The sequence below is a fragment of the Struthio camelus genome, chromosome 9 (genome assembly GCF_040807025.1).
Source record: "Struthio camelus isolate bStrCam1 chromosome 9, bStrCam1.hap1, whole genome shotgun sequence".
Classification (NCBI taxonomy): Eukaryota; Metazoa; Chordata; class Aves; order Struthioniformes; family Struthionidae; genus Struthio; species Struthio camelus.
This window is the reverse complement of record NC_090950.1, coordinates 14,844,275-14,868,610: the sequence shown is the minus strand read 5'-3', so window position 1 is coordinate 14,868,610 and position 24,336 is coordinate 14,844,275. Positions and strand designations below refer to the sequence as shown.

General features: G+C 36.2%; 1 protein-coding gene across 1 annotated transcript in view; it reads left to right on the top strand.

Moving 5' to 3' along the window:
- Positions 1–24,336, top strand: part of DNER (delta/notch like EGF repeat containing) — a 136,853-nt gene that overhangs the window by 72,644 nt on the left and 39,873 nt on the right. Inside the window, exons 5-7 of the mRNA XM_068955083.1 lie at positions 7,133–7,278; positions 16,380–16,533; positions 22,420–22,533. Of these exons, the coding sequence (XP_068811184.1) occupies positions 7,133–7,278; positions 16,380–16,533; positions 22,420–22,533 (414 nt within the window). The remainder of the gene's footprint in view (positions 1–7,132; positions 7,279–16,379; positions 16,534–22,419; positions 22,534–24,336) is intronic.

Genomic DNA, 24,336 nt, shown 5'->3' with positions numbered 1-24,336 from the left:
ACTGCCGCTCAGCTGAGGCGCAGTAACTTGTGTGTGTTTGACTGTACAGTTTTGTGCAAGTCAGCCTTGGGGGGAACATGGTGCATACTGCTCCAGTTATTAGGATTTTTATTTGCATGTGTGCCCTTTGCTTGGAAGGGCCCTGCTGTGGGCAGTATTGAGGTGAACTGTGATCGTTTCCCTTGGGAGTTGGGCATAAGGGGTAATCTTGCAGAAAATGGCCTTTCAATAAACAGTAGCAGCAGCAAAAGTGTGAACAGCTGTAAAAGTTCAATGAAGTGTTGATTTCAATGACTTGTTCAAAGAATGGGCTTTTAAGACAAAAAATAAACACCTGAAATCTAAAACAGGCCATTAGGCTATACAAAAAAAGGTGTAGTTCAAATGAGTATCATGCCCTTCCCCTCATTATCAAGTCACATGTGCCTTCTCTCAACAATAAGGAGATGTAATCATGAGACTATACAGATTTTTTGGAAATACTGTATTACATTTTAAGCTAACATCTACACAATGGTTACTCTTTAGAGTTTTTTTTAGTAAAGTATTCACGAATTATTTTTATCTACAGCTACTTTTTAGCAAGTAATTCTGGAAGCGTATTTTTCGAGTCGATGTTTAGAGGCTTATCTACTTGCATTGGTGATACTTGTTGAATTTTTTTTTTTTTTTTTAAGGATTTCTCTTCACTCAAATACAACTCTTGTGACCAATTCACAGTCAAGATATTTGCATTCGGTTGATGACTTGGTTGTTTGTACTGTGGCAGATCACTTAAGCTTACCTGTAAAACGAGGATACTAATGCATAATTTAAAGGAAAATGTGAGGCACATCTTAATAAAGCTTGTAAAGTGCTCAGAGGTCATCAGCTAGTACTGTATTATTGTATAGTACAGTATGTGCTGTGTATTTAAAGGTAGGGTAATCACTCATGTTCTCAAGCTGAACCAGTCACTGTAGATAGATAAATCCTTGTTAACCTTGCCATCCATACAGTCTACCACAACTCTTCCTATCACAGGCCCGGCTTTGTCTTTCGTATTCCAGTGCAGTTGTTGTGTTTGTGAAGTGTAGCATCAGAAATTCTGGTGGTCTACATTTGTGCCCAAAAATAGTTCATTGCCAACTTGGCAGCATTGTGGAGATGCTGATAAATAAGCATATAATGGAGACATTCTGATAAAGGAAATCTGTGAGTCGATTAGTCTTGCCACCCTTCCATGGGCTTTCACCATTATCCTGTTCAGTAAGCAGAGCCCTTGAAGCCGTGGCAGAAGGTCCCACTCTAAATTAATGTCACACTCCCTAAGTAAGCTGTATGCAAGTGGTCTCATAAGGGTAAGAATATTCTTGCTAGCTGACTATTTCTTAATCCTATTATGAGTTTTGGTCCAGTCAAGCTATCAAATTCAGCAATTGTTCAGTAGTAGTGAAACGCAAACATCTCTATAGTGGAAATGCAATGCAACATGTGCTTGGAGGTTTTTGTATGCTAAGTGAATCCAACTGGTTTGCTCAGTTCATAAATGCTTTTTAACTATCAGCCCTGCAAAACTCAGCTCCCACTTTGAAAGTCGAGCTGTATGATATTTCTTCCCAAAGTTTTTGTAATAAATTTTTGAACCTAAATTTTACTTTCTGTTACATCTGCATATAACCTTGTGACTGTTAATCTTCCTCTTTTTAATACACATCAGTAGGTAATGGCTTTGCGGAAGTGTTATTGAGACCATAACTTGACCAGCAGCACAGCTATATTTTTCGCTGTGATGGTGATTATGTATGAGGAAAAAAGTGTGTGTTTGATTTTTCAGAATCTAGGATGAGTTTTCAGTGTTGATAGTGACAGAAGAAAGCATATCCATTTCTGACCTGAATGAGACTGTGGTATCAATGTGAGGGGAAAAAAAAAGACAAAATGACAAGTTTTACCATCACTTTTCAGTGTAAAATAGTTAGTCTTTACATTTATGGGTTTTGTGTGACTTTTCAAAAAATAAAGTACTTGGAAACAGTTCTTGAAGAGATTCTTATTAAATTCTATTTATAGCAAAGGGAATCAAATACGATACTATCAAAGCAGTATCTGACTCAGGCTTCTGTAACAAATCACTTTAATCACATTAAGCATGCTGATCTGTATAGCAGGCTGGGGGTTTGATAAGTTTTACTAGTTAAAATAACGCTCTTTTTGTGCAAAATGACAGTTTTGTTATTGCAGCTGTATTTTTGTATCCCCAGCTGCTATGTTGCCTAGCAGTATCATTAGAGAATGATCTCAGATGTTCTGTACGAGTACCCTATGGTACTGATGTAATAGAAGTAGTGCATCGAAGACTGTGAATATCATTGACTACCTGTTTCTTCTTGTTTTCTGCTTATATATGATCTGATCCTGACATAAATTATAAAATGACTCCCGACCTACTATTTGAGGTTCAGTACAACTGCGTTAGTGTCGGGGCCCTAAGGGCACTAATAGGCCTTATTGGCCCTGACGCTTTGGGTTAGTTCTCTGATTTGCTATTATCTGTGGATGAACTAGCAGACATATCTGCGTAGCTTCTATCCTGGGTCACTAAGCCTTACAAACAGTGATGCAATATGCTCTAATGGCAGCTGTACGGTTTCTGGAAGTTAAAATCAGGTCTGCAAGTGTTATAGCTCCGTTATGATACTCCATCGCACTGATGGATTGCATTGTCATCGCAGTGACGGTGTCTGTTTTTTCTTGTATTTGAATATATCTGTGTCCTGTTCTCCTAATAACGGAGGGCTGACTGTCCTATCTACAGGGAAAGGTATGGCGAAATGGCATCATCTTGTTCTTGGGCCCTTTTTTGTTTTCCTACCTGTTTTGACCTACCAATACCCTTAATTCAAAGGCTATATAATGTGCAGGGAAGCTGTAGGAACTTAGTATCTTTGAGGACTCTACTGCTTTGTACAATGTTGTTGAAGTTGGTTAGTGACCCCAAAAGCTTTTGGTGTGGGCAAGTGTTGAAGGAGAAAAAGAGAACAGATGGAAACTGATAGACATCCCATTGCTGCCTCATTTCCTTGGAAAACCAAGCTAAAAATAAGTTTAAAAACTGGGGGACTGGTGCTTGATTGTAAATGAGTGGCCAAGCCCCTTGGCAGTCGTTCTCGGTCATCTGAGGAACCTTTGGGTGGACTCAAAGACCTACAGTCTTCCCCAAGTCTGACTTGAAGCAACTAAATCTTGTGAATCAGGACCTCAGAACTTTAGTGTAGGAAACTGTTGCTGTATTTCTGCTATAAAACAGTGATCTGCTGTTTCAGCTGTAGGTGAATATATGTTAAGACTAGAGTAGAGAAAAATACATTTGAGACGATTACATGGGGGAGAGTCTTTCTGTGTTTAATGATATTGTGTGCCTGCCAAGGGTTTGTTATGCTTCTCAGTTCAGCCCTGTGCCTTTCGATAGTGCGGTATGCAGTAGGATAATGTCCTGAGTTGGTGGACTGTTAGCTTCTCTCCTTCTTATTTTGGCGTTCCAGTGTGGACCAGCTTACTGACCTCACGATCTGCCATGCATTGAAGGAAGGTATCAGTCAAATAGGGACTACCAAGGAAGCAACTGAGTTTGTGTAGTGTAGCAAAATCTGTCGATCCATCAGTGTTTGAATACTACTTCTGTAAAAAAATTGAAACAAAACAAAACAAAAAAACCCTTCATGTTGTTCAAGTGGTACTGCAAAACTTACAGAAAGACTGCTGACAATCATATAAGCAAGAAAGGGATGGCAGCATTATGCAGATATAGGGATAACAAACAAGTACTCACTCCTTACTAAATATATGTTGTGAATATGAGCTTTTTATTTTAGTGTACAGAATCCTAACTAAATACAGAAAGCATGTGCTGTGAATAGGACAAAAATTACAGTGGGTAGTCTGAATGTCATGATTTGATCTTGCTGAAAATCCTGGACACAAATGATACTGCTATTTTGTATTTTGACTTTATTCCTTATTTTTCTTTCTCAACTTTCTTAATCTGAGAGAAACAGGAGCACATGTGCTCTCTGCTCCTAGGCTTAAGAAGATGAAACTGCAAGGATGGGATGGGATGAGCTGTAGTGTATTTTACCATGCATGCTGCCAGTGAAATCGTACTGGCACTTCTCAGACTATCAACTATGTGAACACAAAGCTTGAAAACGTTAGCTCTGACAAAATAAATGATTTGTCACTTCACATTCTCATTTATTAGCTTTTAAAATTATTTCCATAATACTACTGTAAATAACTCAACCTTGAATTCTCCAGTTTAAAATCTCCAGTTTAAAATGCTCTGATACCATTACTTTTTAACTAGTTCAGAAAACCAGTGAAGTCAAAACTGAACAAAATTACTTTTTGCTGTTAAGAGCTGTAATATTTTTCTTCAGACTTGAAATGACGGGAGATGTAAATGTGCTTCTGAAATTATTCTTCTAAGTAGAAGTTAAAAATAGAAGTTTAAACTCACTCTAGTTCAGTCACTCTTACAAGAATCCCTTGAACTACTATGACCTGAGTTAAGCAGCAAGTCAGAACTAGATGTTCAAACAGGGTTCTTCTAGCCTTAAAACCTAGAGATTTCAGAAAGTTGTACGTAACCACTATAGAGTGAAAATAAATAGCTGTATTTTTATCTTTCTAGTCTTTGGAAATTAGGTGAGATAATTAGAAATTGCAGGAAAATATGTGGCATTCCAGTGAGAATAATGGTTTCGTCAGTGGTTTGCCTAAGGGCTTTTGATACCAAAATAGTAACAAGACTCAAAGTACAAAGAAGGTTGTTTTTAATGTCCCTTTAGGGAGCTGTCCTGAAGAATATGTAACAGTCTGCTTCAGACAAGCAAATGTGAACCCAAAGACATTTTCTAAATACCATATTCTTGCAAGCATTCACATATAATTGCATGATGACCTATGACAATCATGTTCTGTTGTTAAAGAAAATAATCATGGCTGCATCTTTGAACAGATTGGTAAAAATGTGCTGTGTATTAAGGTCAGAACAAATTGGCTTTCTTAGAAGAGGTCAGCAGATTACGATAATCTTCATTAGCCAAAGCAGGCCGTTAGATATTTGGAACTATACCTAATACATTTTTATCCAATCTTTTAGAATATTTAGCTAACTCATAGAGGTTATACTCAAGCTGATGACATTTGTATTGGACCTTACATTTTCCTACTTTTGAAGTTATGGTTTAGGGGTCAGGGTTTCTACTATAGACAACTAATTGTTCAAAAGGATGCAGCATTGAAAAGTGAAATCTTAAAAATTGAGAGCAGTGAACGGAAGTCTCCCATATGATTCTCTATGGAATTTGCAGTATTAGTAATATTTGACTCTTCCATATTTAGAATGCAAACAATGCTTGGTAGCGGTTCTGGAAAGAGAATTCACTTAAAATTCAGGCAGTTGCTTGGAACTTTGTTTCATTACTGTTCATTACAAATGTTTATATTGTAATGAATTTTCCCTTTGCGTAAATGTAGTACTGTATCCAGTGCAAGAAGCTGGATTACGTTTTAGGAGATCCTCCGAGGCTCACACAGTAAATGGATTGTAGAATTTCAAATTTAAATATTAGGAAAACTATTCTGTGTCATATACTTCCTGCATCTATATACCATCGTTCTTTTTAAAGTTAAGGATATTTGAGTTAAAAACAGCATCTGTTTTTCCTTAATCTCTCTATTCATTTCTAATGAAAAGTATAATCCCACCATGACTGTGTCTGTAACGTTCCATACCAATATTCCAGTCTTGGACCCTTAGGGGTCCACCTAGATTACAGAGGGTGAAGTTTAATTTAGGTTAATCAAAATATTAATAGAGGAGTCTTTCTTTTTAGTGAGTATATTCTGCATGCACTATATACACTATGCCAAAAAAACCACACTTTTTGTGTCACTGCATATTTATTTTACCACCAACACCCAGTGAAAAGCAGCTGCACGCAGAAGGGCTGTAACCCTGGACTCTAGAGACCGTGGTAGAACGATGCAGTTGTACGTCAGCTGAAGTAAAGAAACAAGCTATATGTATTTTGACATGACCTCTAGTTTTATTTCCTTTTTCATGGACTGTGTATGTGCCTCATTTTATTTTTACTATTTTTCTTTATTTTTTTCGGGAGTCAACATGTTAAACTCTATTAGACATATGAGCGATAGGGATGTTGTGCTCCAGTATGTTTAATAGATTCCAACTGACTATTTTTTGAATTCCCTGCAATTATAGGTGTTAGCCAGAGATTCATGAATTTTCTTCTTCTTCCTCAAATGTTCCCATTTTTCAGTGGTGTTCATTTATGCCTAGTATATCACCTTATAGACTGATTAGATTAGACGTTTGAAAATACTTGTATTGCAAATACACAAAGAAATGCTGTCAGGCTGTTTATGTATTCCCTGCAAACTCCATCAAAACGCAGCTAAGAAATTGTTCGTCTGTTACCAGTGTAATACAGTTTATGCTCTGTATGCTTTTTAACTCTATCTATAGAGTAATTTTTAGAAGTTAGTGAGTAAAAAAATTTAAATAAGTTTGATTTAGCATTTCTTGTCGTGAAAAGCTTAAGGAAATACATTTTTTAAATTACCAAGAGGATAGCAGGAGACAAAAACAACAGAAAATAAAGTAAAATTAGGCTTTTATTTATTTTTATGTCAGTGATGTATTACAGTGCTCTGATATGTGCTTTCCGAATGCCTTAGCTTAACTATGTATTTTTTCCTAGAAATTAGCCAAATGGGACAGGACTCTCAAGTACTTTAATAATTAAAGATTATCTCAAGCCATTTTTTGAATTTTTTTGAAGTCAGTTTTTCCTAAGTAGTGCAGATTAGAGCCCTGAAGGTAGGTCTGTTTTACAGGCCTGCCTTCCTTTTGTTGCTCAATATGAGTATTTTGACATGTTTCCAAACTGTATTCCAGTTTGAATTTAAATGTATTGAATTTTGAAAGGTCTCTATGAAATATGAGCAACGGTGTTCTTAGCTGACAGTTTTGTTGAATTTACTTTTGTTTGTCTAGCAGTAGAGCATTAATGTGTATTAGCATGTTGTCTTGTGTGTTAACAATTCTTGACGTTCGTTTTTTCAGGTTTTTTGAATGATTCAGTTACTAAATGTATTGTGGCTTTACGCTTGACTGTGATAGTGAAAGTCAGTACCTGCTTGCCTGTGGGAAGCGATTCAGATACTTTCCAGTGTTCGGGGAAAGGAAAATGTATCACACAACCAGATGAGGTAAGGTGAACCTATCAAGATCTTTTTGTAGAGTGGAAATTACGTGGTGATACAAATGTAGGCTAAAACGTACTTGATACGTTGAGGGTGTGTGTTCCTTGTTGTTGTGTGATGGGCTTCAGAAGCCCACAGATGTTACTAAATATGAAGAATTTATTTTTGTCATTCATAAAAATCAAGCACTTAAAAGTAAGACAATGCCTGGTATAAGGTGCAGAGTGTCATACACTGCCCTGACAATAAAAACAAATATTCAAATCAAGTATCTGGTGACGTGTGCTACATCTGACTCTCGCTATACAGGAGTGTTTCTTTGTGAGATGAAAAGCATATTGTGACCATTTGGGATCCCCAGTCTCCAGACCAATGGGTTCCAGTTTGTGAAGCTTCAGCCTTCTTTTGTCTAGTCTGATGTAGTCTAGTTCTTCTCTCGTCATACGTCTCAGTAATTGCTTCCTCACAAATTACCAAACAGTGCCATGGAGTTGTCTGAACATGATTATGGGAAGAAACAGAGTGAAGTAATTTGATATTTGAAAATTGTCCTGCCTTTATCTGAGTAGGGAGCATATTCATTTAGTTTTCACTGTACAGCTCTTTCCTTTAAATAATACCGTATTGAGAGACTACAATAGAGATAGAAACTCCCCTGGCCACTGTGAATTTTTTGTGTGATGTAGTAACATGAAAAAATAAGAGCCAAATGTGTTAAACTTTCAGTTGGTACACTGCTTTTACAAAACCAGACCAGCCTTCTCTGAATGAGATCGTATATTCTCTGTTACCTTTTATATACGTTGATTTTATTTCATGGACTAAAAGTCATTTGCAGCACAAATATGCACAATTAATCTTGGATTTTATTAATATTCATTTGGGAGGTAAAAGCAGTAGTAGCTGTTGAGTAAATATTAACAGCTGTGAGCCTGCTGTGAGCATAGAAAATTTGGCATATTTAGGCAATTCAGTGATAGTTCATCTGCTACCATTTTCCGATTTAAATTCTCAATAAGCATGTTTACGATAGTTTATCTGCTACCGTTTTCTGATTTAAATTCTCAGTAAGTGTGTTTGATAGAAAAATGAAAATTTGGATTGTAACAACAGTAATTAAAGTGCTGCGATTGTCTCTGTATGCACGGCAGCGCTAACATCTGGAATAACTGAGCACCACCTTCATTTCTCAAAAGTGAAAATTTAAAATGCTGGAGGTAATGTGCGAGCACAATTACTGCAAGATGCTTTCAGGAGTAAATGCTACCCTGCCATACCACTTGGCTGATATCCAACAAAGTTATTCATTCAGATACATGTGTCCTATTTCATAATTCAGTTGAGTTTTTCTGCTTTGCTAAATGTAACATTTTTTTTAAAGAAATTCAGCATTTTGGATTTGATTTATGTAAATAATATATTGAAATTACTCTGTGCAATGACATATCAAAAGGTCTTCCGTTTTTCCATTTTTTTTGTCAAGTTGAGAGTTAAAGTCTTTGATAGTCTTATTTAGTTTTCTGTTTTTCCTATTATTTGTCCATTCTTATGTCTCTGATTTCTTTCTCTTAACTCCACGTTATATATCGCAAAGAGAGAAGACATTAATGCTTGTATCCATGTGGAAGCTTTAATATCTTTCTTTGTTCTATGTTTTTAAGGAAGATATTTATATTACCTTTAATAGCAAAACATTATTTATAAATCTTTGAGACATAGCATTTTATTTAAAAATAAAATAATTTTTAAAATGTAAGACAAATTGGCTTTGCGACAGGAAAAGGGAGCTGTTATACCACTCCAAAGAAAGAAATCAGAACCTGCACATCACCACTTTCAATCTTGATGTAGAAAGTTTTATTAAAAGTTAAAACTAGAGCTGTTGGTGACAAAGGATTCCCCCCCCCTCATGGAGACACAGCCTGTTCTTTTCCAGAGCTCTCTAGTGGGACAGAAGTCATGAATTTTTCATAATCTTTTTTCCACCTGGTTCTCTCTTTGAACCTGAGTGTAATAGCAAGATAATTTATTAAGGTACTGTTTCTGACATGTCATGTGGTAGTTTCCGGTTGACTAACACCACCGTAGCTGAAGCTACGAGACATAAAGAAATCATGTTGAAATCTCTTTCTCAGAGTCATCTTCCAGTGTATTGTAGTCAGAGAGAAATAGAATTAGCAGTATCCTTGATATCTCTTCCTTTTGAATCAAATTTCAAGTGCAAAAATGTAACTGCTTTTGTGTTTACTGTCATAAAACTACTCCTGGATTTTCTAGAACTTGAACAAATGGAAGAACGTCTCCAGAGGCTCTCTTCAGTGCAGTTAGAGCTATTCCAGGTAGCCTTCTAGGCTGGGCCTCTGATACAGTGTTTCCAAATGTTGGTAATTTATGACTAGCTTGCTGCTCCAGGGAGAATAAAAAGATTATTTGATATGTTCAGCCATAGTGATTTTTCAAATTTGCCAGTTTTCCTTATTCTTTTCTAGATTAGTTCCATAATAGAATTTAAGCCAGGAAACGGATTCAGTCACAGTATAAACAACATAGTTAAAAACAGAAGATGCATATTTCATTAAGCAGGATGTTTTTGTCAGTTTAACTCATCTTAGGTGAGATAGGCACTAAAATGTCATAATGATTTCCCTAATGATGGAGCAAACAACCGTCAAAATTACATGCTGAACATGTAGCAGCCATTGTGTGAGTTTCCCATAAGATGCACCTTCTGTATTTCTTTTTTGCAGACTTGAAACTTTAATTTTCTTTAGCTTTACAGCATGCCCTTTGTGATATGCTGTTTGTTTTTATCTGTAATTCATTATGTGTGTGCAATCTAGTCTTCCAGGATGCAAAGCAAGTCCTTAGGAGGATGCGTAAAAGACCTAACGCCATGAATAAGCTAAGAGCTACGCTGGCTGCTGTAGTCATTGCTTCCAGTGCCGAGAAGATTAATGATTGTCTTTGTGCTTTTACGTAGTTCATAGTTTTATTTCAAATCTAGTTTAATGCTAGAGAGTATTGTAACACATCTGCTTAGTGGGAAAGTTAACTGTAATTAACAATCTGCGGTAATATAACTGTAGTGGCCTACTGTCTTTGGTGGAAAGCGTGAAACTATAAACAAATTCTGGCCGAACCTGGAAGTTACTCAGTAACCCAATTTTTACTCGTTCCTTACCAAATAAAGGTAAGTCGGCCTCTACTCAGCTAGATGATTTTTATAAAATGTGGACATAAACATGAGAGTTTTTAATGACAGGTTTTTTTTTTTTTTTAATTACTGTTGTCATGGAAAAGAACACAAATTCACCACTTTGTTCCAAGTTCTGCGAAGTGAGATGATGCTGAGTCAAAGTGATACTGTCTCCTATTCTATTCTTTGTATGAACTTTGTACCCCTCTTTTGCTGCTGTGCCTGGCATTCTTCCACAGGGATAGTGTGAATGTGTCAGGAGGGTAATACTGGTCATGACATCATCACAATGTGAAAATCATTTTCACCTTTATATGCACAGCTTTACACCAGATCCTCCAATAAGTTAGCTGCGAATGAAAAGGAGAAACCTTAGTACTTAAACCAAAGGGAGATTTTTTTCTTTTTTTTTTGGTGTGAATTTCTGCTTCTGCGTAGAATTTTCAGTGGAATTGTAGATATCCGTTGGATTTGAGAGCCATAATTCTGCTTAGTCCATATGGAGTTATAGTAAATTCTCCTGCAGATTGCACCATTCCATAACCGTTTAAATGTGGAAGGGCAGACTATACGAATACAAAATTTTTAGTTGGAATTAGAATCCTTACGATTAACGCAAAAATAACTGGCCTTTACCTCTGCACTGACATACAACTGTTTGAACTGAATAGCGATATTTCATACATCTTCTATATGGACCAGAAGCTTGTGGGGTAAGTCCACTTGATTATATGAAGAATGGCTAATTTTAAAAAGCTCCATTTATGCCTAAAGACATGTCCTCCTGCAAATGGACTAAGTTTCTAAATGTGAAATAATCCTAAATACAAAGTATATACTCATCTCAGAGTAACATTTTGTTCAAACATTTGTTTCAACATAATAATTTACTGTAAAGGTTTCAATGGATACTGAATGTCTTTCTCAACAAGAGAAGAACAGGCATGCATTTTGTTCTGGTCGTCTTAAGGACCAGTCTCTACTCTAGTAAGAAATGATGAGTTTTTATGTTCTCTCTTTAATCTCAAATTTAGACTCTGATGAGCACTTTATCACTTCTGTTTATTCAAAATAGGAAAATAAATGTATTCCAACTACATTTATAATACAATGCTTACAGAGAAATGGATCGTCTAATAAATTATTAGAAAGAACTTGTTTTATTGCCATTCAGAGTGATGCATACCTTCTGTGTGTATATGGATTTATACTCCATTGTCAAGTAAAATACACAGACAAACTATCTACTGATAGTAGATTATTGTTTTGGAATTTTAAGATAGTGACTTCAATACTAGCATTGTGGCAGTGTGTGGTTTCTTCTGTATTTAGTTTTCCTCAAATATGCTAACGCATGTCACTTAGTCAAGAAAAAAATTAATACTATCATTTGGGAAGGATGACATGCCTAATAAAAACGATGACACCTAATCTTCTCTACAGAATAACTTGTCTGCATCTCAGAACCATTATCTGTCATTAGACGTTTCAGTTTAAAGTGCTACAATGCTTCTCTTTTGCTGCTTTCAAAACCCCTTTTGTTAACTATATTTTATGGTAAAATGTTTCCATATATTATACTCTTACAGAAGTATCAATATTATCCAGACATTTTTAATTGCCTAACTGTTGCATTGTTTAAATATATTAATACCTACCATTATAATAATTAGCTTTGGTTTCAAGCACACGTGATTAAACCTTAGGAAGGCACTAGCCAACATGTATGTTGAGTTTTATGTTTTTCTTTACTCTGCCATACATAATGCAGAGATTAATACTCTGAATGTCTTGCATAGTCAAGAGCTTTACTTTGGGAACACAGGGAGATGAAGAAATGTTATTTTCAGTAATATTTGCAGCATGCCAGTATGCTTTTTGCAAGCATAATCCTTTTTACATAATTTACAACAGAAATCTACTCAACAGAACAAAAATCTGCAACAGAAACTTACTCATTTGTATATATGTTCCTAAACTTTAGATTTGAACACTGCTGAGCTTTAGCAAAGTCTGCTTTGGAGTCTGATGCAAACTTCAAAGCTGAATCAAATCTTTGTAAAAATGTTAAGCAGAATTTCAAATTCGGAGACTTACTTTGCAAATTAAAACTCAAATGTCAATTCTCACTAGATTTGATATTTGATATTTGAATTTGCGAAATATGTCTCACTTTCCATAGGAAATGCACCGCATGAAGACATGAAGTTGTTGATGCTGTGCAGAATGCCTAGTTTACATCGTTCAGGAGATCATCGTAGTTAATGGTCTTAAGAGGTCCAACGCTACAATTGTACAAGGTGGTGCATGCCTCCATTGCACCGTGACACATGATACAGAGATGGCCAAAACTAGGGGACAGCCAGACTCTGCTCTATTTACTGTTTCAGGTCCAGAAGTAGCAGAGACTTGAACGCAGGGCTTGCTGGCTCCGCTGCCCGTCCTGTGAGCATTGTGGTCCCTCCCTGCTACTCAAGGGACCTTGCTGCAGTTCTCCGTGCATTCTAGAAGAGATTTTAGTGCAGGCAAAGCCGTGGAGCTTGTATCTGTGCGAATGATACAGATAATGCCTGTCCTTGCAACGAATGGTTAGGTAGTGCTGTGCTGTGCACAGGTCACGAGCCTGAGCTTACCACGCATGACACCTCTCTGTTTTGACAAGAGTTAACTTTGATGGCAAATATTATACTCTTTGGAGCTCTTGCTTATGGCTGTCTTTAATGCCACATAGACATGGATGAGTCTGTTCTCATTTTCAGGGCACGCACAAGGACTAGAAACAGGCTTTAAAATGATATCAGGATTTCAGTCTCTGCATACATGGAATGGAATCTAGACGTGGTGCCTGCATCTTTCCTGATGTATTCATGTCTATTTTAAAACTCAAATATTTATTCAAGAGTAAAAAGGCAGTAGTAATACCAGCACAATGCCATCAGTGTATTCCTGTTTTGTATCGGCTTAAATGAAAAGAACCTAAAAAAGCTTGGAACGTAAACTATTTAAATTGAGGTATTAATCTGAGAATGACTGAATATTCAAAGTACGCAGTCTTGGCTATGTAAGTGCAGAGGGAATCTCTATTTCTGAGAGACAATACGTGATATTTAAAAGAAGTATTCCCAACAAATCATGCTTAGATACTTGAGTACAAAGTAAAATTTGCAGGTGCTATCTAAAAACTATTAGAAATAAAATTTAAATTTTATAGTGAATTCTAATGTTTAGTCAAGTGTAGAGTTTCCCATTTATAATTAAACTCTCAATTATACTCTAAGGAGTGTATTTATTTTGATTTATTTGCAGACACTATTATTCTAGACTTCAGTACTGTATTTATTTTAATGTCTGATACATTATATTGATAAGATGGTAGTTCTGTAGTTCAGACCTGACCATTATTTCTGTAGGCTAAAGAGCATAATTTTTTTATGCGCATGTATCTCCAGTAATTTTATAATGAGCGACAAAAAATGAGAACTATGCATCAACTACAAATAATCTTTAACAATATATAAAAATGTAGGAGATTACTAATGACTTTCGGAGAAATAGATAAACCGTTTTAGACTAGAGTTTAATGTTAAAGTTTATTCCTCTTTGAACTCTTCCATTTGATTCCTTTGGCATGATATCAACAACAAGGAAAGGCATACCATGTTTGTGGTGTCCTAAGGGAATTTTTCCCATTATAGTCGAGTCAGGCTAGGTAATCTAATCTTAGGTGTTTGAAAATGAGTCTATATTGGAAATTATATTTCTAATATGCACTCTTTTTGCCATTTGTCTAGTCTTTAGTTTTAGATGAGAAGAATGGAAGGAAAATAGACTATACAATTAGGCATGGAGATTCCTAGTAGTACAGTTCATGGGCTTCATCTGTGCTGTTATAGGAAATCTTGGCACTCTTGAAAGTGTTGAACTATTTTATTTCTATATCCACTGTCACTAGACCGGCTTTTTGCATTTATCCACAAATGTTTTGTAAGAAGGGGAAAAAAACAATCTTGCAATACCAGGAAAACTGGCTTGATTGGAGATGCATTCTTTAACTGTGTTTCAGTGAAAAACCTGTATGTGGTATTAGTGGTTATTTTGGGACATCTGAATTCACTGATCATGGAAGGCAGATAGAAGAAATAATGCAGACTTGTGGTTAGTATAGTGTCTCACTTTGCTCATCCAGAGCAGGTGAATTATGGAGACAGTAATTGGTTTCATTGCCCTACAGGCAGCAGCCTTGATTTTGTAGTTAAGCCTAACCCTAACACTCCAATCCAGGAATGATCTGAGTATCAAAAGGATTTAAAGTAGCTCTGAAGGATACTGTAGGAGACGTTTATGTGCACTCTTTACTTGGGTCCTCATCTCTACTGTATAATACTTGGAGATGTTGAGGACAGCACTGATTTTGATCCACTGATGGCTGTTGTCTTTAGGTACTGAAGTGACCTATAAGCTGATTTGTTCTCCACCAGTGCCACAGGGAAATGTGCCAATACTTACTGTATGTTTTGCTAGTTGTTCAGTTCTTAGACAAAAGTGCTATCTGTTTCACCCTGTTAGCCACTGATCTTTGCAGCTCATATAGCATAGTAACTTATAGCATGTAGTATAGAATTATCTTACTTGAAGATAATTCATATGAGTATAGTATTTGTTGATATGATTATAATATTTTTGACTGTATTTTGCGTGCCTGTCCGGCCTTTCGGTTGAACTGCAGCCTTGTTTGGAAACTTGTCATTGCTAATGTGAGAGATACTCAGAGTTGATTTACAAGCAGGCTTGGGCAAATACCAGACCATGTATAGACCATGTGTTTAGCACTCCTGATAAATAACATGCATCACTTTGAGTTTGGGAGATATATGTTATTACTTGTTTAGACTCAACCGATGTAATATTTTTTAAGAAAGAATGAAATATTGGGTTTATGGAGTACAGTTTTTATTTGTATGAGGATTGTTATTTTCTTTTATGTTTAATGCACAGCTGTTTATTCATATACAGAAAACAAGTAAAAATAGCAAATAAAGTACTAAACCCATCTCTTTGTTTCTAGTTCCATGCGCATGCTGTACTTTGCATTGCAATGTTTGTGTGAAACAGCTGCATTCTTGCCAGCGGTGATCTGGCTTTGTAATGTATGAGAGAGTGAGTAATGTTGCCATCTAGTGCTTAATGAACAAAGAAAGTAAGCTGTTTAATCTAACTGGGTACTACAGATGAGAGAGCTTTCCTTGTTCCTCCAGTCTGAGAGACTTCCTTAGCAACTTCAGCGCTCTAAAAGATTTTTGTAAGCTATTTTTTAATTATTTTATTACTAACAAAAATGAAGAATGCCATGTTGTGCCTACTAAAGGTATTTAACAGATATAGTGCCATTTGCTTTGTTATTAGATGGTGAGTTTGGAAAATGTACCAAATATATTCAGAAGAGACCTCTTTTAGCAGAATTGAAGGTCTGTGTCAGGTTTTATTTAAAACTCCTGAAGTAATGCTCTGGGACCCCAACCCTGCCCTTTACACATAGGGGTACATCTCTGTTGCAGGATTTTCTTGTGGTAGATCTGCATGCTATTTATTTTGGCCATTATTCCATTCTATAGATTTAGTTTCTGGAACAGAACAGAAGAAAAAATTCAGTGATTTGTGTGTTAGGGATCTGATCCCAGCCTCCTTGCTTATATGAAATTCCATGACATCATTAAAAATCTTAACTGAAGGATTGGTGCAGATTTAGTATTTTAATGGACAACTTTATGCCGAAATTCATGTTGATGTGTTTGTGGCAGCTGCTTTTGTTATAAATAGAAAACCAAAAAAGACTACTTTGTTCAGTAGAGTACTCGATGAAAACATAATCTTTGCAAATTCATTGTGACGTACGTATTCTGTTTGTTCTCAGGCAACTTTTTTCTGTGACTGTGAGGATGAGTATCTGGGTGCTCTATGTGAAGAATTTGATGCTTGTCAAAGGCAGCCCTGTCAGAACAATGGAACCTGCACGGATGTAATACAGAAACATGATGGAAAAAATTTCACATGCAGTTGCCTGGCTGGTAGGTATTACGTTACATTTTGAATAATGCAGTTTTATTTTAACATTCTGTGCATATCTTTTGCAGAGCAGTGAACTGTGCATCTGCAGATACTAGGAAAGAAGGAAATGGAAAAACTACAAGAACGTAAAGCCAGTTTTTTTCACCTGTGGACAGTGCCATTGAAAGCATGCTGCCACACATCTGAACCATAACCTAAGGAGAGAATTATTCATAACTAATAGAACTTTAACAGTAAGAGATGAGCAAAATAGGAGTTAGTTTGCTGCCTCAAATCAACTTTTCCTTAGTCTATTTTTTTAGTATGTAAATATGTATTATAACTAACCTTTCAGTATGTATGTTACATTTCACTGTAACTAGTAAATGCCTTTCTTCAGATGTCCTGGTCAAATAGGAAAAAAAATTATCTCCAAACTATGCGGCTGCTGGATTGTTCCTCAAAATTAACTTGAATGTTGTAGGCGTTTAAAAAGTGCTGAGGCTAAACCAAGTAATTTGTGGATTTGATTAAGGATCAAATACATGTATTCTTTGAACTTACTTTATGCACGTTTGTTTTTTAAAATTTGATCAAATGACTATAGACATCTTAATTGGAATTAAAATTAAACTAAATATAATGGTCGTAGTTGAATGCTGGAGGGTAGATTAATATTACATGCTGATGGAGAAGCCTCCTTACAAAATAGTAAACTCAGTGCTATCTGAATCTTACGTTTCAAAGACAAACTCAGTAATCAGAAGAGTCATTTCGATATATATTTTCTAAAACTATTTAAAAATAAGAGCAGGCTAAGAATAAGATCAGTAGCAGGTAATTTTACTTCCTACAAGCATTTTACCGCTCATTTTCAGGTCTGTAGAAAACCTGAGTAATTTACTGGCTGTTAAATTATGAGATTGCTAACTGGTCTGTTGATATTACAGGAAAAGGGAAGAGAACTTATCTAAAAAAATTATCTGACTTACAGAGTCAGCCTCTAGGCTCTGCAGAATATAAAAGTTGTGTAGTAGAAATCAGATTTAATCAGGTTTTGGTGATTGTCTCTAAATGGTCATTGAAAGATACAGTTTAATATGGGGTGGGTATTTATTTGTGTGGATGGAACGTATGTAGGAGGTACACGTAGCAACGCTTGCTTTATTCTCCATCGAAAGAGGGGCCATGTCGTGAGTGTTCCTTTTTTCCCTTAAAGATGAGACTATTTTTATCTGGAACATTAATGCAGTTAGTGCAGACTAGAGAAACCTTCTAGCTGCTATAAATTATGTTGAAGTACCAGCCTGAAACATGACTAAACCGGAAGCTGGGGGAGTGCAAGTGATGCCACCTACTGTCCTCTCATTGTTTTGTGAACTCCTTACTTCACAACTTCAGCCGTGGCAAATTGTTTAGCTCCCTTCATTCCCTCCAAAAAACAGTGAGTTTACTTCAAATATACTTGTTAAGCCTCTGGGACTTCCATTCTTTTTCTGTTTGCTTAGAGTAACTCTCTTGAATATGCAGCAAAGAAGTGATTTATATTTTAATTTTTATATAAATGACCTGAATTTATAATAAATTTGCTCTGCAAATTAGATCATAAGCTCCCTATGAGCACGTGTGTGTTCTGTTCTATTTCATAAATATGCAAATAGATCAACTGTTACTTTAACAGTATATGTAAATACAATTGAGTGATTGTTTAAATTCTATTAACTGCAAAGTACATTTAAGGAGAGAAAGATTAGAGTGGCACAAACTTGAAATTTGAACAACTGGAACAATCCGTACTACTAATGTCATGTTGAATGTAGTTGATTCAGAATTCTTTCGAATTTTGACATGGAGCTTCTAACTAGAAAATAGGAAGTTATTTTTAGGATTATGTTTTATACCTTTTTCCAGATAGATATATTGAAAATTTGTCTACATCAAGTATTATTTGGCGAAATTGCTATTTTCAAATTCCCTATGTCAGAAGAAATAATAATAAAAAAACTAAACAAAAATACCTATTTAAGTTGAAAATAAAGTGCCAAATTGTGATCTGGACTAAATAAGTGCAACTTCTAATTCTTCAGTGATGTGAGGAAAAACTCATTGTAGTTGTATTTAACAAACATACTTTTTTTTTTTTTAATGTTCTCTCAAATCCTCACTGTTGTTGGGTCCAACTGCCCACTTTTTGTAAAATGAAAATTCTTATTGGAATATAGTTTTCCTGTCTTAATTTAAAATGCCACTGACTTGGATAATTAACAGACAAGGCTTGCAAAACAATGCCAGTATATGCTTTCTATTAAAATTCTTCAGTTTTGTTTGGTAAAGAAAGCTTTGGGGGGGAATGCTTTTGATAGTTCTGATATGTTTACCAGAAAGCCTAAGAATTTTTCCACTAGGAAAACTGAACACTTTGATGTTGTACAGCTAACTTTCGCAGAGTAACATAGACACACTTCCCACTTGCATATGAGACTCCAAAGGTGGTTATTACTTCCACTGTTACACTGAGGTGTAAGTCTGTGATGCCTCCCGTGAGGTAGCAAATTGATCAAGCATTGATCAAGCAAATGTTATATAACTGGTATAATGATTTAAATACCTAAGTATTTTTGTTTATTGTGATCCCACTCTATATTTATTATAGGTGCAAGCATTAACTTGCTTAAAGTGCACAAGGACTGGAATAGGGTATAGGAAGCCTGTCTGAGCGCAGGTAATACACGATAGAGCCTGTGTTCTAATTTCTTCGTTGAAGAAAAGAGGAACAGGGCCAGGATGAAACCATGCATATCTGGATAATGAAACCACACAGCCCAAAGCTGTATCAGGTGACTGTAACACAACTGTTCTCATTTGTAGTCTGCAGATACTCTTCAGTCAAAAGCACTTTGGAGTAAAGTTCTTAATGGCTTTGAATTGCCAGTTGCCATAAGCTAGAGATATGCACTTAGTAGTATTTTCAGAAGTACTTAAGTACCCAATTTTAGCCAGAAAAAAATGGAATCTGTGTGCTCTGAAAACACCTGTTGACAGATATCTGTACCATCAAGCACTTGCTTATTTTTTCAGAATTTAGACTATCCATTTTTTAAAAGCTCCCTATGAGGTAAAAAGGCAGTCACTGTTAGGGACAGGCATTTCAGTTGCTTATTTGATGAAGTGTTAACTCGTATACAAAAGACATTGGATTGATACCACAAGGTGCCTCGTGGAAAGGAAACGGTGAATAAGTACATGCCAATTTCTTGAACAAAATCTATTTCTGCTTTATTTTTTTGGAAATGTATTTCCATTTAAAAAATGATTTTCCTCAAGTATTATAATTTGTGTCCTGTTAATTTCATAATTATTTCTTCAGCTTGTCTGTAGAAAATTTATCAGATCCTACTGGAAAAATATATTGTGTTATGTCAGCATTCCAAATCTTTCCTTCTACAAAAAACCCTGCTACCTCTTGTGTTATAGCATAAAGCTTACAGTAGATGACGTGAAAGTATTTGGTTTCCATATGTGAAGGCTTCACTGGTGAGTCACAGTATGATTGAGCTCCCCTGTAATTCTCACTAAGCAAAGTAGAGTTAACTTCATTTATTACGTTCTTGAACTTGCAAGGTGCTCCATGGCCTCCACACATTCAGTTTAGGTTTAGCTTTTAAGTATTTTAAAATAATTTTTCTTCCCCTTTTCTTTTTTTTTAGTTGCAGATGTCTATAATTACTGAGATGGCTTAATCATTGTTAGTTTCAGCAGCCTGGTGTTTCTACCCATAGCTTTGTCTTGTTTTCTTTTTTCAAACTTGTGCCAGTACATCAAAAAATAGAGAAACTAGCTTCTTCATGTAATTATAAGTTTCTAAAAGATCATCTTCATTGTGCAGAAAAAACTATTAAAGACAGAAAATAAAAGTATAATTATTGTAGAGGCCTCCATTTGCAAGTTTCAGAACCATTAGTACCTGGAAAGAATCATGTTTTTCTGATCCTGCTACGATGAAAAGCTATGAAGATTTGTAACAGCACAAAATCAATAGATGTAATGATTCTTAGTGTATCTGAAGAACAAACTGCTTTTTTTCTAGGATGGTTGCTCAGAAACTCATGATTTGTAGCACATTATTTGCTATTAAATTCTCATATAATATTTGCCTCCATTTGGAGAGAATGTGCCGCATAGATAATAATAAGATAGAACATAATTGTTTTCACAAAGCTGACATAAAATACCTGAGTTTTGCCTCAAGCTGTTATGACAGTGGTAAGACGTAGATGATACTTTTAGCAAGCTTCAGAGCAGCGCAACCGTTTATCCCTTTCTATGCCAACATTCCTTTGGATACACATTGACTTCCAGTGTAATTTTTAGCTTTCGCAAACTTGGTAACAGTTTGAAGATGGAAAAATGTTTAAATGAGTTAAGCATATTCAGTATTGTATTATAGTTGATAAAAATATCAGCTGAATGTGAGTACTTGAAAAAATACAAAGCCTGTAGATGAAAAAGATTGATTGACATAGTTTTCTGTAGTTTTTCATTGCTTCAGTGTTTGTAAATTTTATGGTAATTTGAGACCCATTAGAATTACAGAAAATCACTGCCTCACAAGAGCAGAGATCTGTTTCTCAGTCTCATTCTGCCTCTTGAGTTTAGGTGACTTATGGGTGTTAATCCAGATAAAACAGTTTCTTTTTCCAGGATTCGTATTGCAGAAAATAGGATCATAATTTGCCTCTCTGTAGCATGTAGAGATAGTAAGGTACGCGGAGGCAAAAGTCTTACAGATCCTTTTCTAGAGGAGAACTGCAGTAAGTCCAAATATAAGAATCTATGTTCAGATCTACTTCATGGTGACATCAATAAATTTGATCAGGTGTAAGTATTAGCTTGCCAAGTAGGCTTATAAGTGTTAATTTTGACTGCACTAAAAAGAATTATTTAATCAAAATAAGAATCTTTTTCCTTTTTTTCCCCTGCATGAGCAAAATCCTCATCCAGGCTTGCCCTCTATCCCTCCTTGGAGTCATTATATTAGCTAACCTATTTATAGCGCTATATTAACGGTATTAACTAGTCATAGTTTGTTTTTAATCATGGTTGTTACTGATGATGTTTACAAGTTTATTTGGGATAACTTTTTAAAAATAAAGTGCCTGTATGTGTAATGTAGTTTCAGTCATGCATCCAAGAAAGTTTCTGGGAAGCAAAATAAAAATCAGAATGGGGAAGGTGTGGTGTTAGAATTTAAGTTTGGAGTATTTAATCATTTAGATAATGACAGACAGACTTCAGTAGACTTCAGACATATGGAACAAAGCAAACTTACGGTCAAATAGTACACTACACACAATCTGTAGCTTGTGAACTTTGGGAAGCTTATTTGGCAGAGTTTGCATCTGTGCTGAGCAATTCTTCACAGCTCCCACTTAAAATAAACACCCTCTCTGAAGCCCAAAAGTAGGAACAAATGACAGTCATTCAGCATATGCACAAATAATTCAGAAAGACAAGTCTTGTTTAAAGTCTTCCTTTTAAAGGATTTTGACTTGAGATTCAAGATACATTCAAACACCATTCAAAAGGGGCTACTTTACTGGTTATATGGCTCCCTGTGAGAGCCCATCCCCAACCCCTGTTGTACTAGTGCTGTCAGAATGTTGCTGCTGGTGACGTACAATTTCTTGTGATTTCTAGGTTTCCACTATTTATTTAGGTTTCTCTAGTGAAGTATAAGTTCTTATTAAAGATTTCATTTTATAAAAAAAAAAATTAAGTATATTCTAGGTTCTGTTTCTTACTTTTAGTTAATTTTATTCAAGATAAGTAACAGTACTACTTGAGTGACACAATAGTACATATAGTGATACAACCTTATTTTCTGAATGTCGTGTGCTGTTTTGTAGGTTACACTGGGGAGCTATGCCAGTCGGAGATTGATCATTGCATCCAGCAGCCATGCCAAAATGGAGGCACCTGCTCATCCAGTATCAATGGATTCAGTTGTCAGTGTCCAGAAGGTAAAGAGCAATGACTTATCCGGTATCTTCTATGAATTGGTGTTTTGTGGGGTGTACTTAGTCTAATTTTTCATTTAGATGAAAATATATTTGAAATTTTGCCTTAGGCACAATTTGTATCCTCAACAGTAATTCGAAAAGCATGGTTAGAGCTTAGTGTTTCAGCGTATATGTTGAACAGAAATGCTCTGTCTGTTCCCTGGCATCTCTGCAGTAGAAATAAGACTACAGCTTTGGGAGAAAGAGGAGAGACTCTGAGGAGCCTTAGCATGTGTCCCACTTCTTGTGTTGTCCAGAATACATGTGATAAAAGCCGCCCACCTTGTAGTGTTTGTGCATTGCTGCATCTGGGTCAGTTGGCTAAAAGGTGTATAGTAATTCAAAGCTAACGGACTGTTTTCAGTCCCCCAAAAGTTTTAATTCATTCTCCTTTCTGTTTGGACTGCCTGCTTGCTCTACATGAAAGCCTTTCAGTGATTCGCGTTACTAAACACTGCCAATGTAACTATGTGAAATGAGGACACTGTGGTGCTGAAAGCATATGTTTTTTGTAACGTTTTGCTGACTGGAATGGCAGATGCCTAAATTGCTCATAAAAAAATTACCAGGAGTGAAAGCCCTCAATTATGAGATCTTTTGTTAGTTATTTATGATTAAGATTAGAACCTTGAACTAATTACATTTCTGTTCTTGTTTTATCTGTGGATGTTGTTTTTATCCTTTCAGCAACTTGTTCTTGCTCTAAGAATACAAGTCTTTGATAACTATTCTGGTAATATACACTTGCTTAACAATAAAAGGTTATATGTAATTTCTTCAGACTAATTCATCGTCTCTTTGGAGTGTTTTGCTTTAGTAAGTGACCCACTTAACAACTATGTTGAAATGTGGACACTGATATTTTGATAGCAACGTAGATCTGGTGTTTGGAAGAATTTTGAAAATTGTTTGCCTTATAACTAGTAGTGAAATTCACGGAGAAGTCATTGGATGTTGGATTTGGTCATTAATTTACTTGCATTTTTCCCAGGAAGGCAGTTCAGGTATCTTAATTTAAGGATGCTTTACTGCAAAATATCTTTTCAGTAATAAATGCTTGGAGAAATGATTACTGGGATTGTTTTGGCTGTTTTAATACTGATATACTTGTTTCTCTGTATGGCCTAATTACTTGCTCCTGCTGACCTGTTATTCAATATGCTAACCATATCTCTTGGCTTCTCTCTTATGACGGATGGAGATGCTGCCTGGCCCTGGGGCAGGGGGTGGGTTGACGTCCCTAGGTGGCCACCTCGATCTCTGCAGTTGGGTGTGCTGCAGCTAGGGGACAGCGCCTAGTGGGGCCTTGCTAAAAGGCGTTCATGTGCTGGCTATGCTGCAGGGTTGGGGCCACGATTAGCCGGTGAGTCTGCCTGGGGCAGGCGGCTGGCTGTGCCTCGCCTGGCAGGGCCTGAGCAGCTGAAGGCAGGCTGCTGCCCTGCAAGTGCATGAGCTCCTGTGTTTGCCACAGGCCTGAGGTCTGAGCGTTGGGGACCAGGTCCAGCACAGGAGAGGGAGACCTTCCCTCCTGTCTCTCTGGAGCCGCTCTCCTTAGAGAGATGGAGAGATTATTTGATGTGCCACTACTTGATGTGCAGCTTTCTTATTTATAAAATTAGCAGCTTCTCTACTGCAGCAGCACAGTGTCTCTTGCCCTTCTCCTTTGTCTCCTTACTTGTTTTTGGCCATCTGTGTGTTATGCCGTTTGGTCCCACAGTCTTGCTGACTCCTTTGCTTCTTGAATGTTTGCCTTCTGCCTTCTTT